This window comes from Emys orbicularis, chromosome 1 (genome assembly GCF_028017835.1).
Source record: "Emys orbicularis isolate rEmyOrb1 chromosome 1, rEmyOrb1.hap1, whole genome shotgun sequence".
In the NCBI taxonomy this organism is placed as follows: domain Eukaryota; kingdom Metazoa; phylum Chordata; order Testudines; family Emydidae; genus Emys; species Emys orbicularis.
This window is the reverse complement of record NC_088683.1, coordinates 323,659,802-323,683,113: the sequence shown is the minus strand read 5'-3', so window position 1 is coordinate 323,683,113 and position 23,312 is coordinate 323,659,802. Positions and strand designations below refer to the sequence as shown.

Genomic DNA, 23,312 nt, shown 5'->3' with positions numbered 1-23,312 from the left:
GTTATTGCTGCTTGCTGTGCGCTCCACAATATCTGTGAGAGTAAGGGGGAGACATTTATGGCGGGGTGGGAGGTAGAGGCAAATCGCCTGGCCGCTGATTACGCGCAGCCAGACACCAGGTCGGTTAGAGCAGCACAGCAGGGCGCGGTGCGCATCAGAGAAGCTTTGAAAACTAGTTTTGTGACTGGCCAGGCTACGGTGTGAAACTTCTGTTTGTTTCTCCTTGATGAAATCTCCTCCCCCCACCCACCCGGTTAACTCTACTTCCCTGTAAACCAACCACCCCACCCTCCCCTACCCTCCCCCCTTCAAGCACCACTTGCAGAGGCAATAAAGTCATTGTTACTTCACATTCATGCATTCTTTATTAATTGAGCACACAACTAGGGGGATAATTGCAAAGGTAGCCCGGGATGGGTGGGGAAGGAGGGAAGGAAAAGGACACACTGCAGTTTAAAACTTTAAAACTTTAACACTTATTGCTCGGGAAATCATCTAGGGTGGAGTGACTGGGTGGCCGGAGGCCCCCCCACTGTGTTCTTGGGCGTCTGGGTGAGGAGGCAATGGGACTTGGGGAGGAGGGCTGTTGGTTACACAGGGGCTGTAGCGGCGGTCTCTGTTTCTGCTGCCTTTCCTGCAGCTCAACCATACGCAGGAGCATATCAGTTTGATGCTCCAGCAGCCGGAGCATCGACTCTTGCCTTCTGTGTGCAAGCTGACGCCACCTCTCCTCTTCAGCCCGCAATTCAGCACGCAACTTCTCCTCTTCAGCCCGCGATTCAGCACGCCACCTCTCCTCTCGCTCATATTGGGCTTTTCTAAAATCAATAATTGACTGCCTCCACGCATTCTGCTGTGCTCTGTCAGCCTGGGAGGCAGTCTGTAGTTCAGTAAACATTTCATCACGCGTCCTTCGCTTCCGCTTTCGAATATTCACTAGCCTCTGTGAAGGAGAAACATTTGCAGCTGGTGGAGGAAAAGGGAGAGGTGGTTAAAAAAGATACATTTTAGAGAACAATGGGTACACTCTTTCACGTTAGATTTTGCTGTTCACATCACACAGCACATGTGCTTTCGTTACAAGGTCGCATTTTTCCTCTTATATTGAGAGCCTGCAGGTTTGGTGTGAGAGATCACTCACGCAGTGCCAGGCCACAGATTTCAGGTTGCAGGCAGCCATGGTAAGACACAGTCTTTTGGCTTTTTTAATCTTGTTAACATGTGGGGATGGTTTAAAACAGTACTGCTCTCATTAACCATACCAAGCACCCGTTGGGTTGGCCATTTAAAATGGGTTTGCAATGTAAAAGGAGGGGCTGCGGTTTCAGGGTTAACATGCAGCACAAACCCAACTAACTCCCCTCCCCCCCACACCCAATTCTCTGGGATGGTCACTTCACCCCTCCCCCCCACCGCGTGGTTAACAGTGGGGAATATTTCTGTTCAGCAGAGCAGGAAGGGGCACCTCTGAATGTCCCCTTAATAAAATCGCCCCATTTCAACCAGGTGACCGTGAATGATATCACTCTCCTGAGGATAACAAAGAGCGATAAGGAATGGATGTTGTCTGCATGCCAGCAAACACCGGGACCATACGCTGCCATGCTTTGTTATGCAATGATTCCAGACTACATGCTACTGGCCTGGCGTGGTAAAGTGTCCTACCATGGCGGACGGGATAAGGCAGCCCTCCCCAGAAACCTTTTGCAAAGGCTTTGGGAGTACATGAAGGAGAGCTTTCTGGAGATGTCCCTGGAGGATTTCCGCTCCATCCCCATACACGTTAACAGACTTTTCCAGTAGCTGTACTGGCCGCGATTGCCAGGGCAAATTAATCATTAATCATTAAACACGCTTGCTTTTAAACCATCTGTAATATTTACAAAGGTACACTCACCAGAGGTCCCCTGTGTGCCCACAGGGTCTTGGGTGAGTTCGGGGGTTACTGGTTCCAGGTCCAGGGTGATAAACATATCCTGGCTGTTGGGGAAACCGGTTTCTCCGCTTCCTTGCTGCTGTGAGCTATCTATATTATCTCCATCCTCATCTTCCTCATCCCCCGAACCCGCTTCCCTGTGTGTTTCTCCAGTGAGGGACTCATAGCACACGGTTGGGGTAGTGGTGGCTGCACCCCCTAGAATGGCATGCTGCTCCGCGTAGAAGCGGCATGTTTGCGGCTCAGTCCCGGACCTTCCGTTTGCCTCTCTGGCTTTGTGGTAGGCTTGCCTTAGCTCCTTAATTTTCACGCGGCACTGCTGTGCGTCCCTGTTATGGCCTCTGTCCTTCATGGCCTTGGAGACCTTTTCTAATATTTTGCCATTTCGTTTACTGCTTCGGAGTTCGGCCAGCACAGATTCATCTCCCCATATGGCGAGCAGATCCCGTACCTCCCGTTCGGTCCAGGCTGGAGCTCTTTTGCGATCCTGGGACTCCATCACGGTTACCTGTGCTGATGAGCTCTGCGTGGTCACCTGTGCTCTCCACGCTGAGCAAACAGGAAATGAAATTCAAACGTTCGCGGGGCTTTTCCTGTCTACCTGGCCAGTGCATCTGAGTTGAGAGTGCTGTCCAGAGCGGTCACAATGAAGCACTGTGGGATAGCTCCCGGAGGCCAATAACGTCGAATTCCGTCCACACTAACCCAATTCCGCCCCCCTAAGGCCGATTTTATCGCTAATCCCCTCGTCGGAGGTGGTGTAAAGAAACCGGTTTAAAGGGCCCTTTAAGTCGAAAAAAAGGGCTTCGTCGTGTGAATGTGTCCAGGCTAAATTCGAATTAACGCGGCTAAAGTCGACCTAAACTCGTAGTGTAGACCAGGCCTTAGGTTCAGACAGTCTGCAAACTCACATTGACAGCACTATATTAGTTGCATTGCTTACGTTGGGACGATTTTCTTTGCTACCAAGAAGGTTGGAAACATTTTTTTTAAAATGAAAGTTTAGAGATGATGATGTAAAATTTGAATTCGCAATGCAAGCCTTATAAATCCATCAGATGTGCTGGATATTTGACACTCCTAGCCTACTGGAATCACCCACAGGACCAAAAGCAAAGTTGCAAGTCTCTTGCAACAAACAGGTCTGCTGTTCCAGCAGGATAAAAAGAAACTCTGATTTAAAAAAAAACCCTTCCTATCTCCAACCGATTCACTCAACATGTGCATTGGCAAAACAGACTACCACTACGTTAAGGGGGCTTGATATGAGAGAGTTTCTGTGAGTCTAGTTTCCAGGCTGGATTCTCTGACCACCAATTTATTCCTTCAAGCTGTCAGAAGTTCATCAAAAGCTACCCAAACCCCTGAATCCTAAGTGCAGGGCTGAACTTCATGCACATTTCAAATTTTGACTAGTAAGCATAATACAGTATGCAAAATTGTGTAATGGTAATCATCCCTTTCTCCTGTTTCCCTTCCCTCCTCTTTTGCTTTGCTAAACAAACATAACTTTCTAAACATTAGCTGTATTAATTTGACTACTGCAAATGGAAATATATCTTGTTAACATTGAAAAATGGATGAAACTATACCTATAACCACAGCTGGGTGGTACATTGCTGTATTGGCCCCATGAGAATGGTTTTGAGAACATCAACAGATGTTCACAGCGTACTTTTAACACAGACCCTGGACTATATTTATACCCAAACCAACAAGATATACAGTGCAATATAACTTTTTTTGCTGTTTACAGATATTCTATATTAAACTTTACCACATAAAGCAGTCTTAGACATTATTTCATTAAGTGGTGGCTACTACTTTTCCAGTCTACAACTGCACACTTTAATTGAACTAGTTCTTTTTCAGTAAACTCTTTGAAGCAATTACTTTGGTATAGTTTTGGATCACTCAGTAATAAATACTTTTAATTAATAATTGTCAAGCATTTTATAGCATAAAATAACTGAAATAGGATAGAAGAGACATACTCAAATCTTTCCCTGGCTTAAAGAATTGTGTAGTGGACATAAATTGTATGAAATTCATTTTGATTTTGTAGGCCATTATTTTATTGGCTTTCCTTCCATATTTGACTTGGTATATTGTTTCCTACGAAATCATTATCTCCTCTCCACATTAAAGTGGGAGAAAATACAGAACCTTCATATCTGCTCTCTTGTTAAAATTAGTCTTTTAATATATGCAGTAATTGTTTAACCACTATTCAATTGCTCTAGACTATTAGTGGGTGCTCCTTTATTTAATGGAGAAATCTTGCTTTTCTTTGCAGCATAAATATGGATGTTAACTTCATAGCATAACACTTTGTGCTGGAAGAGTTAATTGAATTGTAATCACACATTCTGGAACAAGCTAGAACAATTTAGGCAGGGTTTAAAGAGCAAAAAAACAGATCAGGACTCTGTGGAAGGCTTCATATAGCCCCTCTTAAGAATACTTCAAAGTATTAAATTTAGCCATTCTGAATCTAGTCATTCAGAATTACCTATTTATAATTTCCATTTTTGATTATACAAAATACAATATGTATTGCCACAATAAAGCAAGCTGCCATGCCAGAAGTCTAATATGGCTCACATATATAAAAAATGCATAAAACGACGTATTAAAGATAAACATGTTTTGGAATTTGGAAAAGTCGCAAGATTTTTTCAGGGTTTTTGTGAAAGATAGGAGAAATTTTTTTCTGAGGAAATCTTCCAATTTTGTTGTTGGAAAGAAACAGACCTAACTTATTATGCATGTCTTTTGAGCTGCCTAAAAATTCTTTACTAGAACCAAAGCTAGAGTGCAAATTTAGTGAATAGCTTTTAATAGTACCATCAGAATACACTTATTTCAGATGAAATTTTAACTATTTTCAAAACCCAAGAAAGTTTACATTATTCCACAGCTTAACATACTCTCTTTTAATTTTTTTTAATCAGAAAGTCACCAAAAGTTACATTTATATCTATTAACATATTTGGTAGCTATACAGAATTGAGACATGGGCTGCATTTTACATGGTAGAATCTATATTCACTTTTATAGCTCGTCATATTGATTGGTAAATATCGTTGGCACTATGGTACAGTTTTGCAGAGAGGATATTTAAGTCTGGAAAGGCTTACTTTAGTCATATTAGGAAAGGTTAAAGTTGTTTCCGGTGGGGAAAACTGTGTGCCTAAAGTGAGAAATATTAAAGGGAACACTCTAATACCAGCCTTTCTTGTATTTAACCTGCTCACCCAGATGTATATGTTCTAGCTGTAACTCCAGGGGTTTTTCTTACAAATGAGGTAGTTAGGGCCAATAGAATAAACTTCTGAAATTATTTTTGTAGGCTGGTGCTCACTCCTATACTGTCTGAAAATGCTATACTATCTGAAAACGTCAAAGTAATCTTGGATGAATTTTTTTTTTTTTTTTTGATTCCTAATGAATTTAAGGATATTTGGGAACAGGGAATATTCATGTCTGTATCACTATCTGCAATATTCTTGAATGAGAAGTTGCTCATTAACTAAAGCATGAATGTAACATAGGGTGCCCCTGTCTGTTCCAGTTGCAGCACTAAAGTACTCATCAGCCCTGAGATTCTAAAGTTGTCCATAGGACTTGGACATCAGGGTGCGGTTGAGGGCTCTGGTTGAGGGTGCAGGCTATGGGGTGGGACTGGGGATGAGGGGGTTTGGGTGCAGGAAGGGGCTCTGGGTTGGAACCGAGGGGGTTGGAGTGCAGGAGGGGGTGCGAGCTCTGGGGTGGGGCTGGGGATGAGGGGTTTAGGGTGTAGGAGGGGCTCTGGGCTGAGACAGGGGATTGGGGTGCGGGGGAGGGGGAGGACTCCAGCTGAGGGTGTGGGCTCTGCGGTGGGGCCGTGGATGAGGGGTTTGTGGTGTGGTAGGGAACTCTGGGCTGGGGCAGGGGGTTGGGGTGCAGGAGGGGATGTAGGGTCCTGGTGGCGCTTACTGCAGCTTCTTTAAAGCGCTTACTGCTTTACATTGAAAAACTTTCCTGATTTACTTGACTACCTTGTGTAAAAATTAGTGCTAATATATATTGACACATTTTCATTCCCTATATTATCTGCACACAACTAAATCAGTTCTGCCCGTACAAGCATGCCAATAATTTGGTTATTCCTCTGTCTTTGCAAGGCTCCTCTGCTCTCAGTCCCATCTCCCTCTTGACATACTGTATTCCGTGTGCCATCTTAATTCCTCCTCCTACATCTAGGCCACATGTTCTCCAGTCCCCCACCACAACTGTCCTGCTCTCCTTTTAAAAGAAGCAAAGATTCAGATGGTTTTGGGTCTGTCCTCTTCCTGGGGAAAATCTATCTTCTCCATTTGTACTGCTATGTTGTCCCCTTAATGCTTCATAAAGAAATAGTGGTGCTTATGCCTTTCTGCTCCCTGCCTTCCTGCAGAAGGAAGTTGCAGCTTCCTGGCCCTTCTCACCTACCAAAATTTCATTTTGCCTTGAACAAGTAGATGAGGTAGGTTTTTCAAGCCTTGAGTTAGTCTTTATATTTCCACAAAGCAAAAATTTGTTCAAGAAAATTTTCTTGTGTCTTCTTAAGGAATGTCACTGTCTGCAGGATCTTCTCCTCTTCACTCCCCTAAAATTACTCCTCACACATCTCCTGCTCCTAGAAGAAGAAGTCATACTCCAAACCCAGCAAATTATATGGTGCCTACTAGTGCCTCTACTCCTGTTACTAGTGCTGTCTCCCAACCTCCATCTACTGGCCAGGTGATTCAGAAGGAAACTGTGGGTGGAACAACATATTTCTACACTGATACAACTCCAGCCCCTCTCACAGGAATGGTATGTTTGGTTTTGATACCCTCATAACCTTTTTGACGCTATCTTAGCTTTTTCATAAAATGAAGATGTTTGAGTGATGTTTAATCTTGCTACTAATTTGTACTCTATTGAAACTTGGCACAGAAGCTGTTACCTGGATACTTTCTCTTGCCAGATCTTAATTTTGAGTGGTATTACTCAAGTGATATGAGAGTGCTATGGGGCAGGTTTTTTTCCTTTGCTGTTTCTGACTGTTCTATTTCTGCACTTCTGTGCTGAACGTGTTAGGTTCCATCCCACGCCCCCCCCCAAAAAGGGCAGCATATTGGGACTCATCAAAAATCGAAACTAGGAGTAGGTTACTGAGCTGAGTTATGCAGATGCTAAAATGCTGTGATGATGGGTGGGGGTGGTCACATTAGACCCTAAATAGTTGCATAATGTGGGTAATAGTTAAATGGCAAACTGGAACTTACAATTTTGTGCAGAATTCTAGTAAAGGTTGACTAGAGAGGAAGCGTTCTGATGACAACTCAGAATTATGATACCTTATGTTTTACGGAGTCTGGTCTGTTGTATGTACGCAAGACTTCTTGATGAAATTTCCATTAATTTAAAAGTTGTAACTAAGTATAGGAATTATAAGGAAAGATGGTAGGAAAAATCCATGGGTAATTAAAAGGGTACTGTCAACTCAAAAATCACATTGTCTGAATAGCTGACCTATTAGTGTTAGAACTTACAAGTAACATCTAAGATTATTATAACTGAAAGAGAGATGAGAAAACTTCTGTATCTGTTTTGCTTGTTTCCATTTGTGTGGGGTTTTTCACACAACAGCAAGAAGAAAGCATTTTTTAAAAAATTGTTAAACTCCAAGAATAATCATCTTTCATTTGTGCAAGATAAAGAGAAACTTGCATTTACGGATGTGAAAGAAGGACAGTTAGTGTTAGATTTAAAAATCATCTGAAGTTGCATTGGTTGTGAATGTCACATTAGAAAAATGTAGAGACTGCAAGAAGTACATTCATAGCACATGTACCATTTTGAGGATTTTAAGTCAAGTCAGCAGGGTTAAAAAATGCTCAGAATAAAAGCATATCAAAATCAGATAAATGTTCCAAATTCTAAAGGAAATAAGTCTTAAATAATCTTTAATTTCCCCCCCCCCTTTTAGGTATTTCCAAACTATCACATTTACCCTCCCACTGCACCTCATGTTGCTTATATGCAGCCAAAAGCAAATGCACCTTCCTTCTTCATGACAGATGAACTCAGACAGGTAAGCTGTCATAGTGTTGAAGTAGAAATGATTAAATATCTTCATATAGTCTTTAAGAAAGTTGAGCAACCACAAACAACAACAAGGGAAATAGGCACATTAAAACCACTGAGACAATTCTCTTCATTCCAGACTTAAAAATGTAATCACGTGACAGAAATAGAGGTACCATAAAAAAACAAAATTACAGTACTTGTAACTGTAATACCTTCTGCATGCCACATCTTTTTATCAAGAAAGGTTACTTGAAGAGAAATGTATTATTGTAAATCTTATGGAATTTCTGTACATGCTAAACATTTTGTGAGGCATTGGAGTTTTATTTTAAATTTGATTAGAATACAGCTAACTGAAATGGAAGTATAATCAGGAAAATGTTCATTTATGTGGATTTTTTTTTATATACAGAGTATGTAGTTCTATTCCTTTGGTATATTTAAATGTATTATGAAGTTGGGTGTAAAGTTAACTGCCTCAGCATTTTCAGCATACCTGCTAGTTTTCTGTGGTAGAATACTGATCACCCCTGGAGTTGCTCCGACTTGTTACGGTGTTTCTTGGAATCATGCCTCTGCCTTTTTCATGCTCCTTTTACAGCTCTTTTCTTCCACACGACACTTCCTTTTTTTTTTTTTTTTTTTTTTTTTTTTTTTAAAAGTCTCCATTGTAACCTCCTTCCGATGAGAAGCAGTAGTCCTGAGGCAGCCTCCCTTTTGTGCAGGTTTTACCTGGGTGGAAAGTCCATAGCTTCAACCCCTAATTTTTCCAAGATGGTGATGCGAGTTCTCCTAAAAAGTCAACTAGCTATTCTAGTATTGAAACCTGGCCTTTCCTAGGTACTATGCTGTAAATTTAGCAAAGATGATCAACTAAATTATGTTCTGTACTGTAAGGCTACATAATTTGTTCCTCAGGAGCTGATCAACCGACATTTAATAACAATGGCTCAAATTGATCAAGCAGATATCCCTGGTAAGTAACTAGAAAGTCAGTCATAATTGTCTGTGGTTATTCTAAGCAAGTTTTGTTTGCTCTCACAATTGCGTAGCACTACTAACTTTGTTACAAATAAATATATATTAACAGCATGTTTTAGCAAAACTGTTCCTGAATTTAGTTTTTTATGAAGTGTAAGACTTGGTCTGATTATACTAGAGCTGTTAATAACAGATGTCATTGTTTTAATACTTTGCCCCTTCAAAGCACTTTACAAACATGAGGTCTCTACTGTTCACTGTTTGTTCTGCATATTTTCTTTTCTTTATTTTAAAATTCTTTAGCTGACTTAATCTGGTTTTCTGTTTAACACCATTTCTGTGCTTAAAAAGTAAGCAGTTCTTAACTTCACTGAGCAGATTTCACTTTTAGATCCTGTCCGCAATCCACATTGTAACTGATTTTTGTATCCAGTTAGTGGCATGGTTGGCTCTAAGCATGGTTTGCTTTCACGCATTCTATTGGGTGACTACAGCAGCTAAGGTCTACTTTTTCAAAAGTGAATATGTATGCAGATCATCAGGAGAAGGACTTTTAAACCCATCAACTTGACTATGTTTCTAGGCTTCAGCTTTGTGTACTGCGGGTATGTCTACACTTAAAATGCTACAGCAGCACAGCTGCAACACTTCAGTGTAGACGCTACCTATGCTGACAGGAGGGGTTCTTGAGCAATCTTTTCCTTTGTATTAAAATACCCTGAGAGGCATTGGATGAAGGAATATTTAGGGTGCTACTTCACTACCAAGAAATAGGTGAACTGTTCTAGGAGCTTGTCTGTATAAAATCAGACCAAGGAAGTATTTTATTGAGGAAAAACAAGTAAAATTCTACAGGTTTAATAATAAGCATTTATTGTGATACTTTAGAGGAACTTTTTGCATGAGATCACTTTTGAGAAATTCTTCCTAAACAAAGGCATTCAACCAACATCCATAATATTTGTCACTACTCAAAGGTATTTGCTTTTTAATAAGAACTTTCTCCCTAGCAACCCCTCCCCCAACTTCTGCTTGAGCCCAATGGTCCTCAGTGCTTGTGAAGTCCATCAACCTGTTTTCTTGTCCTTTTTCCCCCCCCTGCATATATACATACAGGATTGACTTCACTAAATGATTTAAACAGGGGAAGATGAGTTGAGGGAGTAAAACCTTGTTTAAACTCAGTGTCTTTACTAGTTAGGGCTTATCTACAGGGAGACTTAGTGCACAGCAAGCCAGGATGTAAATCTACAGCATAATAGCCTGCTCCACACTAACTGCATGTCTGGACCTTGCTACCACACTCTAAAGTTTCATAGTGCATTTTGACATACTGCCATTTGAAACAAGAGTATGTCAAAGCTCACTTCAGAACTTTTAGTGCACGATAGCAGGGTCCACATGGCCACTTAGTGCTCAGCAGGTTTGTATGCTCAGTATTCACACCCTGGCTTGCCACTCACTAAGTCTCCATGTAGACAAGCCTTGGTAAATGTGGGTTTATGTTTAGAAGACTTTGTTTTTCCAAGACTCTGTCTCAACTAGTAAGATAGGTTGTGTTTTAAAATGCTAATTAACATGATTTTTGACAGATTTTGCACCTAGTGTAGATTGGGGAAGTTGTGCAGTTGCTCATCATGGTCAGTCTTTTGGAGAACTTATCATTGACCGCAATCAGCTAACATGTTTTTTATGCAGTTTGCCCTGTCTAGGTGCAAAGTTGGGACTAAAATACAAGTGTTAGCACATGAAATGACACATTGTAAAACACAGCCTAGTTTCCTAGTCTCCACTGTCCTCCTAGATGTCTTATAAGCTGTCCAGTTCCCCTCACTCTCCAAACAAAATCGTGTATTCATTCTGAAAACTGACTGTCTGTCTTTGCTATTCTCTGCTGTTCTCATAACGGAAGTCAAGAGTTTACTGGGGGCTTCATATTCACAAGGCTTGTGTCGGTACTGGGGGTCATCCATGTCCCTTCATATCTTCATCCTCGGTAGCTGCAAGAAAAAGTAAATTTTCGAGGCAGACCAAAAGATGATCCCAATTTGTTGGGCACCTGCCAATGTACTGCTCCCCACTATTTATGGATGAATTGGTTTAATGTTAGACTGAAGCTGGTACTTCATGGCACACAGTGCTTTTACTTCTCTTGTTTACTTTTAGTATGGCAAGACTATTTTTCAGAAAGCACATATATCTGTTATCCAAAAATATCTCACAGGAAACCATATTTGTGCCAAAGATAGAATTATGAATTTTAACTTTTTTTTGTTGCATGTATCTGAGACACAACACAAAGTATTGTTTGACATCTTAATAGTCAAATTTTCTTTACTACTGTAATATTGATTTTACAAATGCAATTAGTGTCTAATATATTTCTATAAACTGCTTTAGCAGTCCCTACAGAAGTTGACAGCTACCACAGCCTTTTCCCTTTAGAACCACTGCCACCACCCAATCGGATACAGAAAACAAGCAACTTTGGGTACATTACATCATGCTACAAAGCTGTAAATAGCAAAGATGATCTGCCATATTGCCTTCGGAGGATACATGGTGAGGGAAATCATAAGTTGTCATCTTTTTAAACTTCAATGCTACCTATACTTAAGCCTAAAACATTTGCACTTCTATAATACTACGCATAAATCTTAAATTGGCTTTGAAATGAATCATTCTGTTGGAATAAGAGAGCAGAGTTTGGCCTAGATAACAGTCCATAGTGTTGGAAATGAGCAAGCAAAGTTTTATATTGGTGTGCCTCTGTTGGTGGCAGCTCAGTACTTTCAGAACAGATACCAAAGTTTTTTAAACAAACCTAATGGATCCTAAAATCACTGAATAAATATAATTAAACTGTGTGGGTTTTATTCTCTTCTCAGGTTTCCGTCTTGTTAACACAAAGTGCATGGTATTGGTTGACATGTGGAAAAAAATTCAACACTCAAATATTGTAACTCTGCGTGAAGTGTTTACCACTAAAGCATTTGGAGAACATTGTAAGTTTCCGGGAATTGAACTGTTGAGGTAATTTTGAGGGTATTAGGGCAGTGGTGCTCACCTTTTTGGGTTGAGGACCCATTTGTAACCCTTGATGGCCTGTCATGAGACAGAGATCCCCTGAGACTCCCCAAGATCCAATGACCATCCCCTTCCACTGGTGGGAGTGGGGACTCAGAGCTAAGATTCCAGATGCTCCACAATGGAATTGAGGGAGTGGCAGTGAGCTGACACCTCCAAAAAAAAAAAGTGTCTCCCCCCCAGCCTATGGTATCGGAGGACACGGGGTTGGAGGGGGATTTGGGGATTTGTAATGAAGGGGATGGGGGTTCAGGGGTGCTGGAAAAGGAATTGGAGGGGCAGAGGGGTGTGGGGTGCAATGTTGGACTGAGGGAGGATATGAGGACAGAAGGGCCTGGGGACACAGCCCCCACACATGGCCCATGGGGGGCAGAGGGTAAAAGGGTGGGGTGGGGATTTTTCATCTTCAGGCTAAAGTGGGAATCTGGGGGAAGGAGTTGGGGGCAGAAGGGGCTGGTGGTGCAGTGGGGGAAGCGCTGGGTAGCTGGTGGCCATGATGGGTGATATGACAGAGGGGGATTTGCCTGGTTGTGGGAGGAGGGGTACATCAGGGGGCCTGGGATGGGGGGCAGGATGGGATATGTAAGACGGGCAGTCACCTTCCTGTGGGGTGGGGGAGTACATCAAGGGGCCAGTAGTTACCAGAGAATGTGGCACCTACCACTCCCTCACAGCTACTGTCTTGCAGAGCTGCATGGGGCTCAGCTCTCTACTCTGGGCATTAAGATTTCTGGAGCCACAGCACCGCTTAGGTTTGGCCTGTCTCCCCTGTGAGGGGCCAGCCGGGACAAATTTGTGTGAGTGGCGTTGTGACCTGGTGCATGGAATCGCAGCCATCACACATTCAAATTTGGCCTTGCTGGCCCCCCATCGTCATGACGGAGGGGCAGCTGGGCCAAACTTGAGCAGCTCTGTGCCCCGTGCACCAGATCACAATATTCGGAGTGGGGAGCTGAGTTCAGCCAGGCCCGTAACCTTTTGATGCATTCTGGCAACCCACTTTTGGGTCGTGAGCTATGGGCTGAGAAACCCTGTATTAGAGTTGTTAATTGTTGTCACTTACACATCTTTTTATTTTTAAGCTCTTGTGTTTGCATACGATTTTCATGCTGGAGGAGAGACTATGATGAGCAGACACTTTAATGACCCTAGTGCTGATGCCTATTTCACTAAAAGGAAATGGGGTAAGGAAAATGCATTCAACTGTCACTTTAGAAACTATTTCAGATATCTGAGGTGTAAAGTTAGTTGGGCAGAGAAATAGGTAAGTTCAGCTTTATCATTTTTAGTTAGTCAGATATTAATTATATTGTAAGTACCACAGGACAAGGGTCTTTACTTCTCTTTTCCTAGTTTATTTGTAAAGTTCCTAGCACACTGTAGGTGTTATGTGAAAATAAATGTATGGGAAGTATTTTAAATAATAGACTGAACCAGTTGAGCAATGATTATTTTCCTAATGGAAGAAAATGCACAAGAAACTTGAGTAAAGAGGCTACAACAGAGATGCCAAACCCATGGAAAAAACACAGAAATTGGGCTTGTTTTTGGCTTAATTGGCTTGTGAATTGCTTGTTGGCTAGTTTTTGGCTTGTAGCTTGTTCCTTGTTTGGCTTGTAGTTTGTTGCTTCTTTTTTTTTTTTTTTTTGTCGGCTCCCAGCAAGCAGGGGCAAGGGGCAAGCAGGGGCTGGGGTGAGGGAAGAGAGTCGGGTGCACAGCGGGCCCACCACAGCCCCAGATGCACGTCGGGGGGATCTAGTCACATAGAGGGTTGGGGTTGTTAGGAATTGGCTTGTTTTGGCCTTGTTTTGAAATGGGATTAGCTTGATTTTTGTCTTATTGTGAAAGTCGGGGTGCTTATTTAATGCATGAAAGCTGGCAACTGTAAGCTACAACAACTTTTTGGCAGTATGGTCTACTAGATTGAACATGGGACTGGGAGTCAGGCTCTCCTGAGCTCTAATCCCAACTCTATCATTGGGTGGCACTTGGCAAATTACTTACCAGTGGGATTTTCAAAGGCACAAATAACAGATGCCTTAACTACCATCTAAAGTCATTGTGCCATTTGTGTCTTTGAAAATCTCCCCCTTAGTCTCTGTGTTTGAGAGGTCCCCCTTGGTAAAATGGGGATTGTTACTTGCTTACAAAGGTGTTATGAGGACTAATAACATTTGCATGGTGCTTTGAAAAGGTAAAGCTACTGTTAGTAGGAACAGGAAACAAATTTAAAATCTCTGCACATTTAATATTCCTAGATATATTTTTTTCCTTAATCATAGAATATCAGGGTTGGAAGGGACCTCAGGAGATCATCTAGTCCAACCCTCCCTGCTCAAAGCAGGACCAATCCCCAGACAGATTTTTGCCCCGATCCCTAAATGGCCCCCTCAAGGATTGAACTCTCATCCCTGGGTTTAGCAGGCCAATGCTCAAACCACTGAGCTATCCCTCCACCTGTATCTACAGATCCACATTCTGTGAATTGCAAGCCATGCCGTAGTCTGTTACTTTTTAGAAAATAAATCAGTGGTTAGGGATTTCATAGCTCAAAGTGGCCACTAATTGGCTCTGAAAGCAATTCTGTAAATAGACCCACAGACTCTTCCTGAGCCTGCTCTTTTTACATCTGCTTGTTGAAACTGGAGCCACTAGTTTTGGACTTTAAAATAAATTAACAATGTTTATATTTAAATTTGACTTAGTTGTCTAAATCAGGACCTAGTGGATCTTCAGCGTATGAAAGCTGCAAGCCTTTAAAAGATGCAATTCAAAATGATCATCAAATAGTCCCCATTATCTTTTCAAATAGTTCTCAGGTATGAAATTAAAACGTGACTTGCAGAATCATCATGACTGATGGTGATGTGCCAAAGGGAAAGAACTCACCTAGATTTTCAGATTCCATGACAAGTTTGCAGGCCTAGCAGTTAAGAAAAAGAGTAATCTTTTTTTAAACAGAAACTAGGTGTTCTATACAATTATGTAGAGTATTGTTATAACAAAACTGAAGTTGTTTTTCAGGAAGGTATTTAAATTAATTCCACCACAGCTGGAGCATCTTTCAGTACCTGTAGCGTCTAGTCCTTACCATTGAACTCTTCAGAACAGCCACTTCAAACACTGTTCCAACATTTGCATGGTGTTGCTTAGATGAGGCTAGTCAGATAGCCATTTTTGCCAGGGCAGTCCTTCAGATATTTCTTCTAGTCCATCTTTGGGTAAACCTACTGCTTTGTAGTCTACAAGAGTGGGCATCAATGAACAATTTGAGAGAGAAAATAAGATTGTGTGCCTATAATTTGAATTCTCAGGCTTGACTACCTTCACAGATTCCTTGAAGCAGGGGATATATGGAAGTTGAGATTTCCTTTCTATAAATCCCCAAAGAGCATGCTGCAGTATGAGGCCCTGAATGGTGCTATTACTTTTAAAGGTTTAGAATCCCCACAGTGTGGTGCACAACTTGGTGTGAATCTGTAGAAATAGTGAATTAAGAGAATTTGGTTTCAGGTATGCAACCTTATTTGTCTCTATCTTATCAGCTAGCAAAGCTAGTTTTTGACAGTTAAATGAAAAGAATTGTGGTTACATAGCTGTTTCACATGTCACTTTCTGGTGTCTGTGTGGTCAGTCTTTTTTTATTTTGCCATGTCATCTGCAAATACTGTTCCAGAATTTTTTTGGAAGGGATGTGGTGTAAAGCTTTCTCGTGACAGATGGGGGGCGGGGGGACTAACATCTATGGTTTATTTTTGTACTGAACACCTGTACTTTCTGTTATTTCCTAATTTTTTTTTTTTTTTAATTCTTTCCATGTGCTGTCTTTTATTCCATAAAATATCTTCTGTTTCTGGTAGTATACTGGGATAATCCAATGTTGGTTTTGATGTATTTTACAATGTGGATAAGATTTAAAGATGAAGCATGTACATTTTTCAACAGACAAAGCATTCTGTTTGTTTAGAAATCATTTATTTGTACAATTCCAGTTTCTTTGAGTCTTGCTGCTTGTTTTGTATATCAGTTTTCATTCCCAAGAAGGGAATTTGTTGTCTTTCTGTGAGATAATTATTGTTATGGAGTTTCTGGTAGAGCATTTTTTCTTTTTTTATTAGTGTGGTATTCCTTAATGTATTGAAATATTACAAGACATGATAATGTCTCACATCTCTTTTTACACCAGCTAAAATTCCTCTTACTGTAGCAATCTGGCCTTAAAAGTACCTTGAACTGTTACTCTGCCTGAATGAATTATAATCAATGAATACAAATTAAGTATCAGATTGTTGTAAATAATAAACTACACCAAAATTATACATATTTTAAATCGTTTGCTAAAGTAAACACCAGCAATATTAGAAATAAATTTTTTTGGCAGCATTGGATGGCATTTCTTTCCAATCGATTTCTTAGATCAATACTACTTTAGTTTAGAAGAAAAAACAAAGACAAGCAAGCCTTCAATATCTATATCTATATCTCTTCCAGTCAATGCATTAAAAAGTTCTGGATTATCTATACTTATTAACAAACCCCTCCAAAGGCTCGGAACATTAGTTTTCAGTGCTACAGATTGCTTTTCTGCATACAGCCCTTTTTCAGCAAAGACACACAAGCCCCTTTTTGACCTATAGGCAGGAATCTGTTTACACCATAAGAACATAATTTGGAACTGAATCCATATCTTTCCCATCCCTGCCTCAGAATAGTTCTCCAGAATATAGTCTGTTTTAAACTGTTTCTAGTCCTCACGATTGAGGACCTTGAAAACGTGAACATTGTAAATTGATGTGAATATAGTCTTTCTGTATCAACAAACAGGCAGAAACTAATAGCTCTGAGAGGTATAAACTGCACCTTTTTATCACAATAGCAAGTTGACACTGAAACCTAAAGATAGCACTTTAAATGGAAACTAACTATTTCACTGCTGCTGATTGTTTAGCAGAAATATCTAGCTGACTTGATTGTTTTGCGATCCAAAACTGCGTTTGTGACTGTTCAGGGGTCAGAAGCCCCAACTCTCTCCGTCCATCTCCTGAAACCTCCGTATCCCTAACAACGTTTGTGAAATGCAGTTATTCGTTAACAGTACAAAAATTCTGCAGTGTATTGATTATTGGCAAGGTAGGGACAGTGTAAAATTAACTGAATTCAATAACCGGTTGCAGAGGGGCTACTGTATTCATTGTACTTTCATATTGGATTCATTAAAAAACTCACTTTTTAAAATTTAAATGAAACTGCTCCAGAAAATCCACACCACAGTACTACAGCATGTAGACTCAGCTTGCGGGGGGGGGGGGGGGGGACAGTGGGAGGGATGGGGGAAGAATGGGTGCAACCGGGCCTTTGTAGATAGGCAGAAGGTGCATCATCCTCACAGTAAGGGAGAACTTAGTTTTTATTGTCCCTGTTCAAGCTGTGAATTGTCGTACACCTCTCAAACAACTAGTGAAATAAGATCAAGGAGCATGTATTGACAAAGAGCTAAGAATTGAATTTAAAAAGAGCATACTCTTGGCAGGCGAGGCTGTGATCTGGTGATTTCTGATTCTCTGAAGTTATTCTCTAATCCAGAATCAATTTCGCTCCCATTTCATTAGCATGCATCCAAGACAGTGTTCCTGAGTCACAGCTACATTTACTTGCATGTAGGGGAACCTTCTGCCAGTGGGACCACTTCCTTGGTCTGATGGGGAACTCATTGCTTTTAATCAAGGGTTTACTTTAAAAGTTTGTTCCACTAACATCCTCATAGCACAGAATTATAAAACTAGGATGATGGGCTTTTACTTATAGCAAGAAATAAATGGCTCGCTTATGTAAGAACTGTCATCTTGAAAATATTTCTAATCTCTTCAGTCATTCATCACGTGCTGAAGTCTTTTAGATCATGGCCTTGTGAAAGATGACAGTGGAATTATTTGCAGAATACCAGGAATAGGTTTATTCTTTTCTTCTGGTGTTTGCTCTGTAGAGAGTGGATATAATCCAAATTTTGCCTGGTACAGTTGTCGTTTCTACTCTTTTTTGTGTTTTACTGCAGGATGTAATGGCATAGGCACCTTTTCATTACCGGGTATAGGACCTCTGTGGAACTCCCTGCCCTTGGTATATAGCTTTCCTGTTTGTGTCCATTTGTTTTGTTCATTTTTGGAATCTTTTTGATCTGCTCCTCATGAGTTTTATCCCACTGTTATCAACTTTCTGGAAAAGTGCTTACCTCCGTTTACTCAAGTGATCACCACTTAGGCCAGCCCAGGTGTCAGACCTAGCTCAGATGTGAGTGGCCACACTGCAAAGCCATAATCCGGTGCATCTACTCAACATCATACACACTGGGGTTGCACTCTGTCATGCTTTCTGGAGTGGCTAACAACTGTGAGTGCCAGGCTGAGGAAAGACTGTCAAAAAGGCACACAAACTGGTGGTATGTTCTGTAATTAGATTTCACCAACCCAGTAACAAATTATGAACTCCTGAATCACTGTAACAGTCTTACCATGGAGTTACAGACGGTTCCCTTGGGCATTTTGATCTAGCTTGCCATCCAGGCAAGATGGACTTAGTGATAAATGGTCACTTACACCAAAAATCATAATATATTCAGGTTGCCCCCAGTCCCAAGAGACCAGTCACTTACCCGAGATCAATTTGTACTTTAGATCTCACACCAAAGGCAATGCTGGTAGCCAATCTTATAGTAAACTAACTAAGGATTTATTAACTAGGAAAAAGAAGAGTTACATACAGGTTAAAGCAGGCAACATACAAGCACAAGAGTCAGTCTGTGGTTCCAAAAGGTGACAGAGGTGTAGTAATCAGTCCACTGAATGTCTTTTTAAACTAACCCAAGTTGACCCTGGGGATCTCTGCTTTTTGTTTCTTAGCTCCAGCCCTGGTAAGAGTCCAAACAGCATAAAAAAGATTCAGTTTCCCCTTGTCAGGGATTTTAATCCTCTCCACTCCAGAGCCCAAACTGATGGATTGAGTTCATGTGTAGGTCTCTCCTTCCTGGAGGGAGTTAGGAATGCAATCAACAGGGACTTTCTTTCAGTGCTACCCCAATATCTCATTTGCCTTCTGTGGGCCATCTTGTACACTGGACGAGCCCTTTACCTTAATTAATGCTGCTTTTCCTGGTCGGTGAATTACACAATTACAGAGGTTTACAATTCAAACACTCAAAGTAACTTTTCACCATGGACCAGTGGTGAGCAAACTTCTCCAGTTCTGCGCACCCCCATTAACACTGTCTGTCCACAACTCCCTCCACTACTGCACAGCCAAGGCTTCCTCAGCGGCAGTGCTTGGTCTGAAGGCGGCGCTGGGGATGGAACTGGGGTTGGGGAAAGAGCTGGGGCTAGAGGTGAAGCTGGGCTGGGGGCGGAGAAGGAATGAGGCCAGAACTGGGCTGGGGTTGGGGGAGGATCTGGTGAGGAGGCGGAGCAGGACTGGAGACTGAATGTGGTTGAGGGCAGAGCTGGTCTGGGACGAGAGCGGAGCTGGAAGTGTGTCGCTCCATCCCTGCCCCACATGGGAGCGGGCCCGGGCCCTGTCAAGCCTATCAGATCAGCAACTGCTTAAGTAGCTAGCTGGCACAGAAAACTCCAGCTTTCTAGTGCAGAAATAAAGTTTGGTATTTTAGTTGAGTAATCTCTCCTTGATCTTTTTTTACCTTCTCAGTATATGTTGAGTGCTCTTTCATTAGTGTTTTCTGCTTGGGTATCAAAAGGCAAATATTGCTCCCATTGCGATACTTAGATTGTAAGCCCCTTGGAGCAGGGACTGTTTTGTTTCTGTACAGAACCTCACACAATGGAGTTCTGGCCCATGTCTAGGGCTCCTAGGTGCTACAGTGATGCAAATAATTGCAGTTCTCCAAGAAGATAATCATTTGGCTGTGCTTTTCCTTTGGATATAACAAAAATTATGTTTGATTCTAGTGTTTGTTTTTTAAACAGATGTAATACTCACTGTCTTAAAGGGACCATATGCATATCACATCTGCTGCAGTTCACCATATATAAAGGAGTATGAACAGGGCCAGCTCTAGGCACCAGCAAAGCAAGCAGTTGCTTGGGGCGGCAAATTTGCAGGGGCGCAAGAATCCAGCATGGGAGCTGAGAACCAACAGGGGGCCCTGGGAGCTGTAGTTTGTTGGTTAGCTCCCTGCCTATAGAGCCAGCCCTGGAGCAGGGAAAGAACTACATTTCCCAGCATTCCATCGGCTGCAATTAAGAGGAAAGGGAGGGGGAAGGAGTGTGGAACTGAAACCTCATGCTGCAGCTTGCTGTGAATGGTAGGGACAAAGCCAGCTCTAGGTTTTTTGCCACCCCCCACCCCCGTGTTGCCCCAGCCCTGGACTCTCCCCCGCCCACACCCCCTGCTGCCCCAGCTGTGGCCCCCACCTGCACCCCCCTGCCGCCCCAGCCCTGGGCTCTTCTCTCTCCCACCCCTCACCCACACCTCCTGCCGCCCCAGCCCTGGGCTCTCCCCCAAAGAAAGAATTGGGTGGACTAAATGGACAGTGCACCTCTCTATCTGAAGCCTAGCAAGGGAGATCCCACTAGAATTTAAAATGAAAAGTAAGGGAGGGGAGGCTCTACTAGGACCTGGGCAGCTTTAGATACAGTACCAGGAACATAGGAGAATTTACACTTCTGAGCCATGGAAGCAGAAACTGACTTTTCTTTTCCAGATTTAGCTAATATTCAGAAAGGGAATCTAGCACCTGCCTTCCAGATTTGAACACCCTCAAAATTCAGGAGTGCTCAAGCACAATTTGAGCAGCTGTTACTTCATTTCTCCCAAATCAAATATACTGATCCACTGTAACTTGCTGTAGAAAAAGTAGAATAAATTGAGCAAGAAATGCTTCCCAGTGGTTATTAGGACTGGAATTGCTATTTTCAACAGCCGTTGCTTTTTTTTTTTTTTTTTTTTTTTTAAGTTTTAGTTTTATTTGTTTAAAAGGAAGACAGTAATATTGCATTGGCAAATTCCCCATAGAAACAAAGAATGGAACAAAAGAATAATAAAGGCACCTTAACTTTTCCTCATTTATGTAGGACAGTCTTATAATATGCATCCAGATATCCTTCAATCACACAAGCTGAAAATTGTTCCACTTTACTGCAGTTCTGTAACCATATGGGAACCAATCCTGTCTGTGTTCTGTGCACATCCAAAATGACCCGCCTTGGGAGCGAGTTACCAGTGACCCAGGGCTGGGGCGGCAGGAGGGTGCAGTTGGGGGGGGGAGGAGAGCCCAGGGCTGGGGTGGGGAGCAGCCAAAAATTTTTTTGCTTGAGGCAGCAAAAAACCTAGAGCCGGCCCTGAGTATGAAATGAAATAAAGTGCATGTGTGAGTGACAGAGACTTGCCCAATAAGGGAACATCTTGTCACCCTGACATGAAACCGTGATCGATATGAATGATGAAGAGGGGATATTTTAAAAATGTGTGCAAAGTGACACTACTGGTGTAAACAGGTTTGTGGAGGATGATTCACATACTGATTCATCAGCAGGGCAATAAATCTAAAATTAAATCATCAGGAGCCTCCATGTGGTGTGCCAGAGTTCTGTGGGTTAGAAGAGGAAGTGTCTTGTCCTTCAAAATCTGAACCAAAGGAATTTTCACCACCAAAAGTGAACTAAAGATAAAGATGTTAACAGAAATTAAAGTAAGACACACTCCTATCCCACTGGCCTTCCCAAAACCGCCCAAACAGTAACATTTCATCTGGAATCATCTACAGCAATGTGCTTTACTTTTCAACAGTCACTGTTAACTACAGTCTTGAGCAATTTCCCAGAAAGGTTGATGCATTCCTCAGGGAAAACCAACAAACTGACATATGGAAAAGGATGAAGATATTTGTAAATTTCTCAGCATTGAGGCACATATGTAAGAGTACTTTTGAATCAGAGCCTTACTAAGAAGAGCCACATTGATGACCCTGATATTCCCAAAACAAGCACTAATGCGGCCTAGTGAAACGTCTGAAAAGAGCTAATCTGATTTATAGTCAAATTTAGTTCTAGTACTCCTGTTCTGGAAGCATTGTTTCCACTGTAGCCCTTCTTTATGCCTCACAAACAGCAACATCTTTTAGTTGCTGAGTGTCTTCAGTATTAACAACCTGTCCCTCTCTACAAAAAAATCAGTCTCCCTATTTCTAGTAGTAATTTTAGGTCAGTCATTAAAATCAACCACTAAGATCTGCACACTGTGTATTTTGCTGTTCTAGGAGGGTGGCTTTTGGGCTATGGTTTGGAAATAGATTGAAATCGGGTTGCTTTTACATGGCCCATTGAACATTAATACTGTAGTAATGACTGAATTACTAGTGACTTGGGTCACAATGAAACAAATGATGTGGGGTAATAAGGCTTAGCATTCCAATTCTGTTGAACCATACAATCTTTCATTCTTATTTCCCTAAGGGAATTTGAAATTAACTTGTTTGTTTTTCTTGTCTGTACACTCTGGGATTGGGGGAAGAGTTAATTTATACTCCTTTCTATTCTCTATATAGCGTAAGAGCATAATTGCCCAGTACCAATTGCAGATAAGCAGTAGTTATTGTGGTATATGCTTTTTGTTTTGGAACGTTTTTGGTTTCTGCTTTTTGAGTATCGTGATGCATCAACAATCAGACTGCAACAATCAGTTTTTTAAAACCTATTGTCTTTTCGTACTGAATTTTCATCTTAACTTTTAAAATGACTTAATTTTCATGAATTTGAATCAAAACTTGTAATTCCTATTGAAGGAATTGTCACCGTTTGAAGATCTATTTTGACCATTCAAAATTATCCATTTAAAATGTTGGTGGTACTTTTTCAGTAAGCGTACATGTCTACGCTACAACCTAGGAGTGGGATTCCCATCCCCTGTACACATGGGCAGCGGCAGCACAGGCTAGCCGCTCCAAGTATGTACCCACAGGGTTACAGTGGATTTGTACTCTGGGCAGCTACAGTGTTGCCACTGCCCATGCTACAGCAGCTACACTACTATTTTTAGCATGCTAGCTCAGATGTGAGCTAGCAAGAGTGTGTACGCAAGCTGGGAATCCACTTCTAGTTCGTACTGTAGACGTAGCCTTAAAGTAGAATGAAATTGAGGTACGTTGGTCAATTCTTCGTTTCAAAATACATTCACTTAAATTTTACATACTATCCTTGAAGTTAAA

At 41.6% G+C, this 23,312-nt stretch overlaps 1 protein-coding gene across 2 annotated transcripts in view; it reads left to right on the top strand.

Annotated features, from left to right (window-relative positions):
* The window catches only part of PAN3 (poly(A) specific ribonuclease subunit PAN3), a 121,602-nt gene that overhangs the window by 71,165 nt on the left and 27,125 nt on the right, over positions 1–23,312 (top strand). For both annotated transcript variants that reach the window (XM_065420013.1, XM_065420021.1), the window contains 6 exons: positions 6,528–6,775; positions 7,935–8,039; positions 8,954–9,011; positions 11,417–11,578; positions 11,905–12,021; positions 13,186–13,287. In XM_065420013.1, coding sequence (XP_065276085.1) covers positions 6,528–6,775; positions 7,935–8,039; positions 8,954–9,011; positions 11,417–11,578; positions 11,905–12,021; positions 13,186–13,287 — 792 coding nt within the window. The remainder of the gene's footprint in view (positions 1–6,527; positions 6,776–7,934; positions 8,040–8,953; positions 9,012–11,416; positions 11,579–11,904; positions 12,022–13,185; positions 13,288–23,312) is intronic.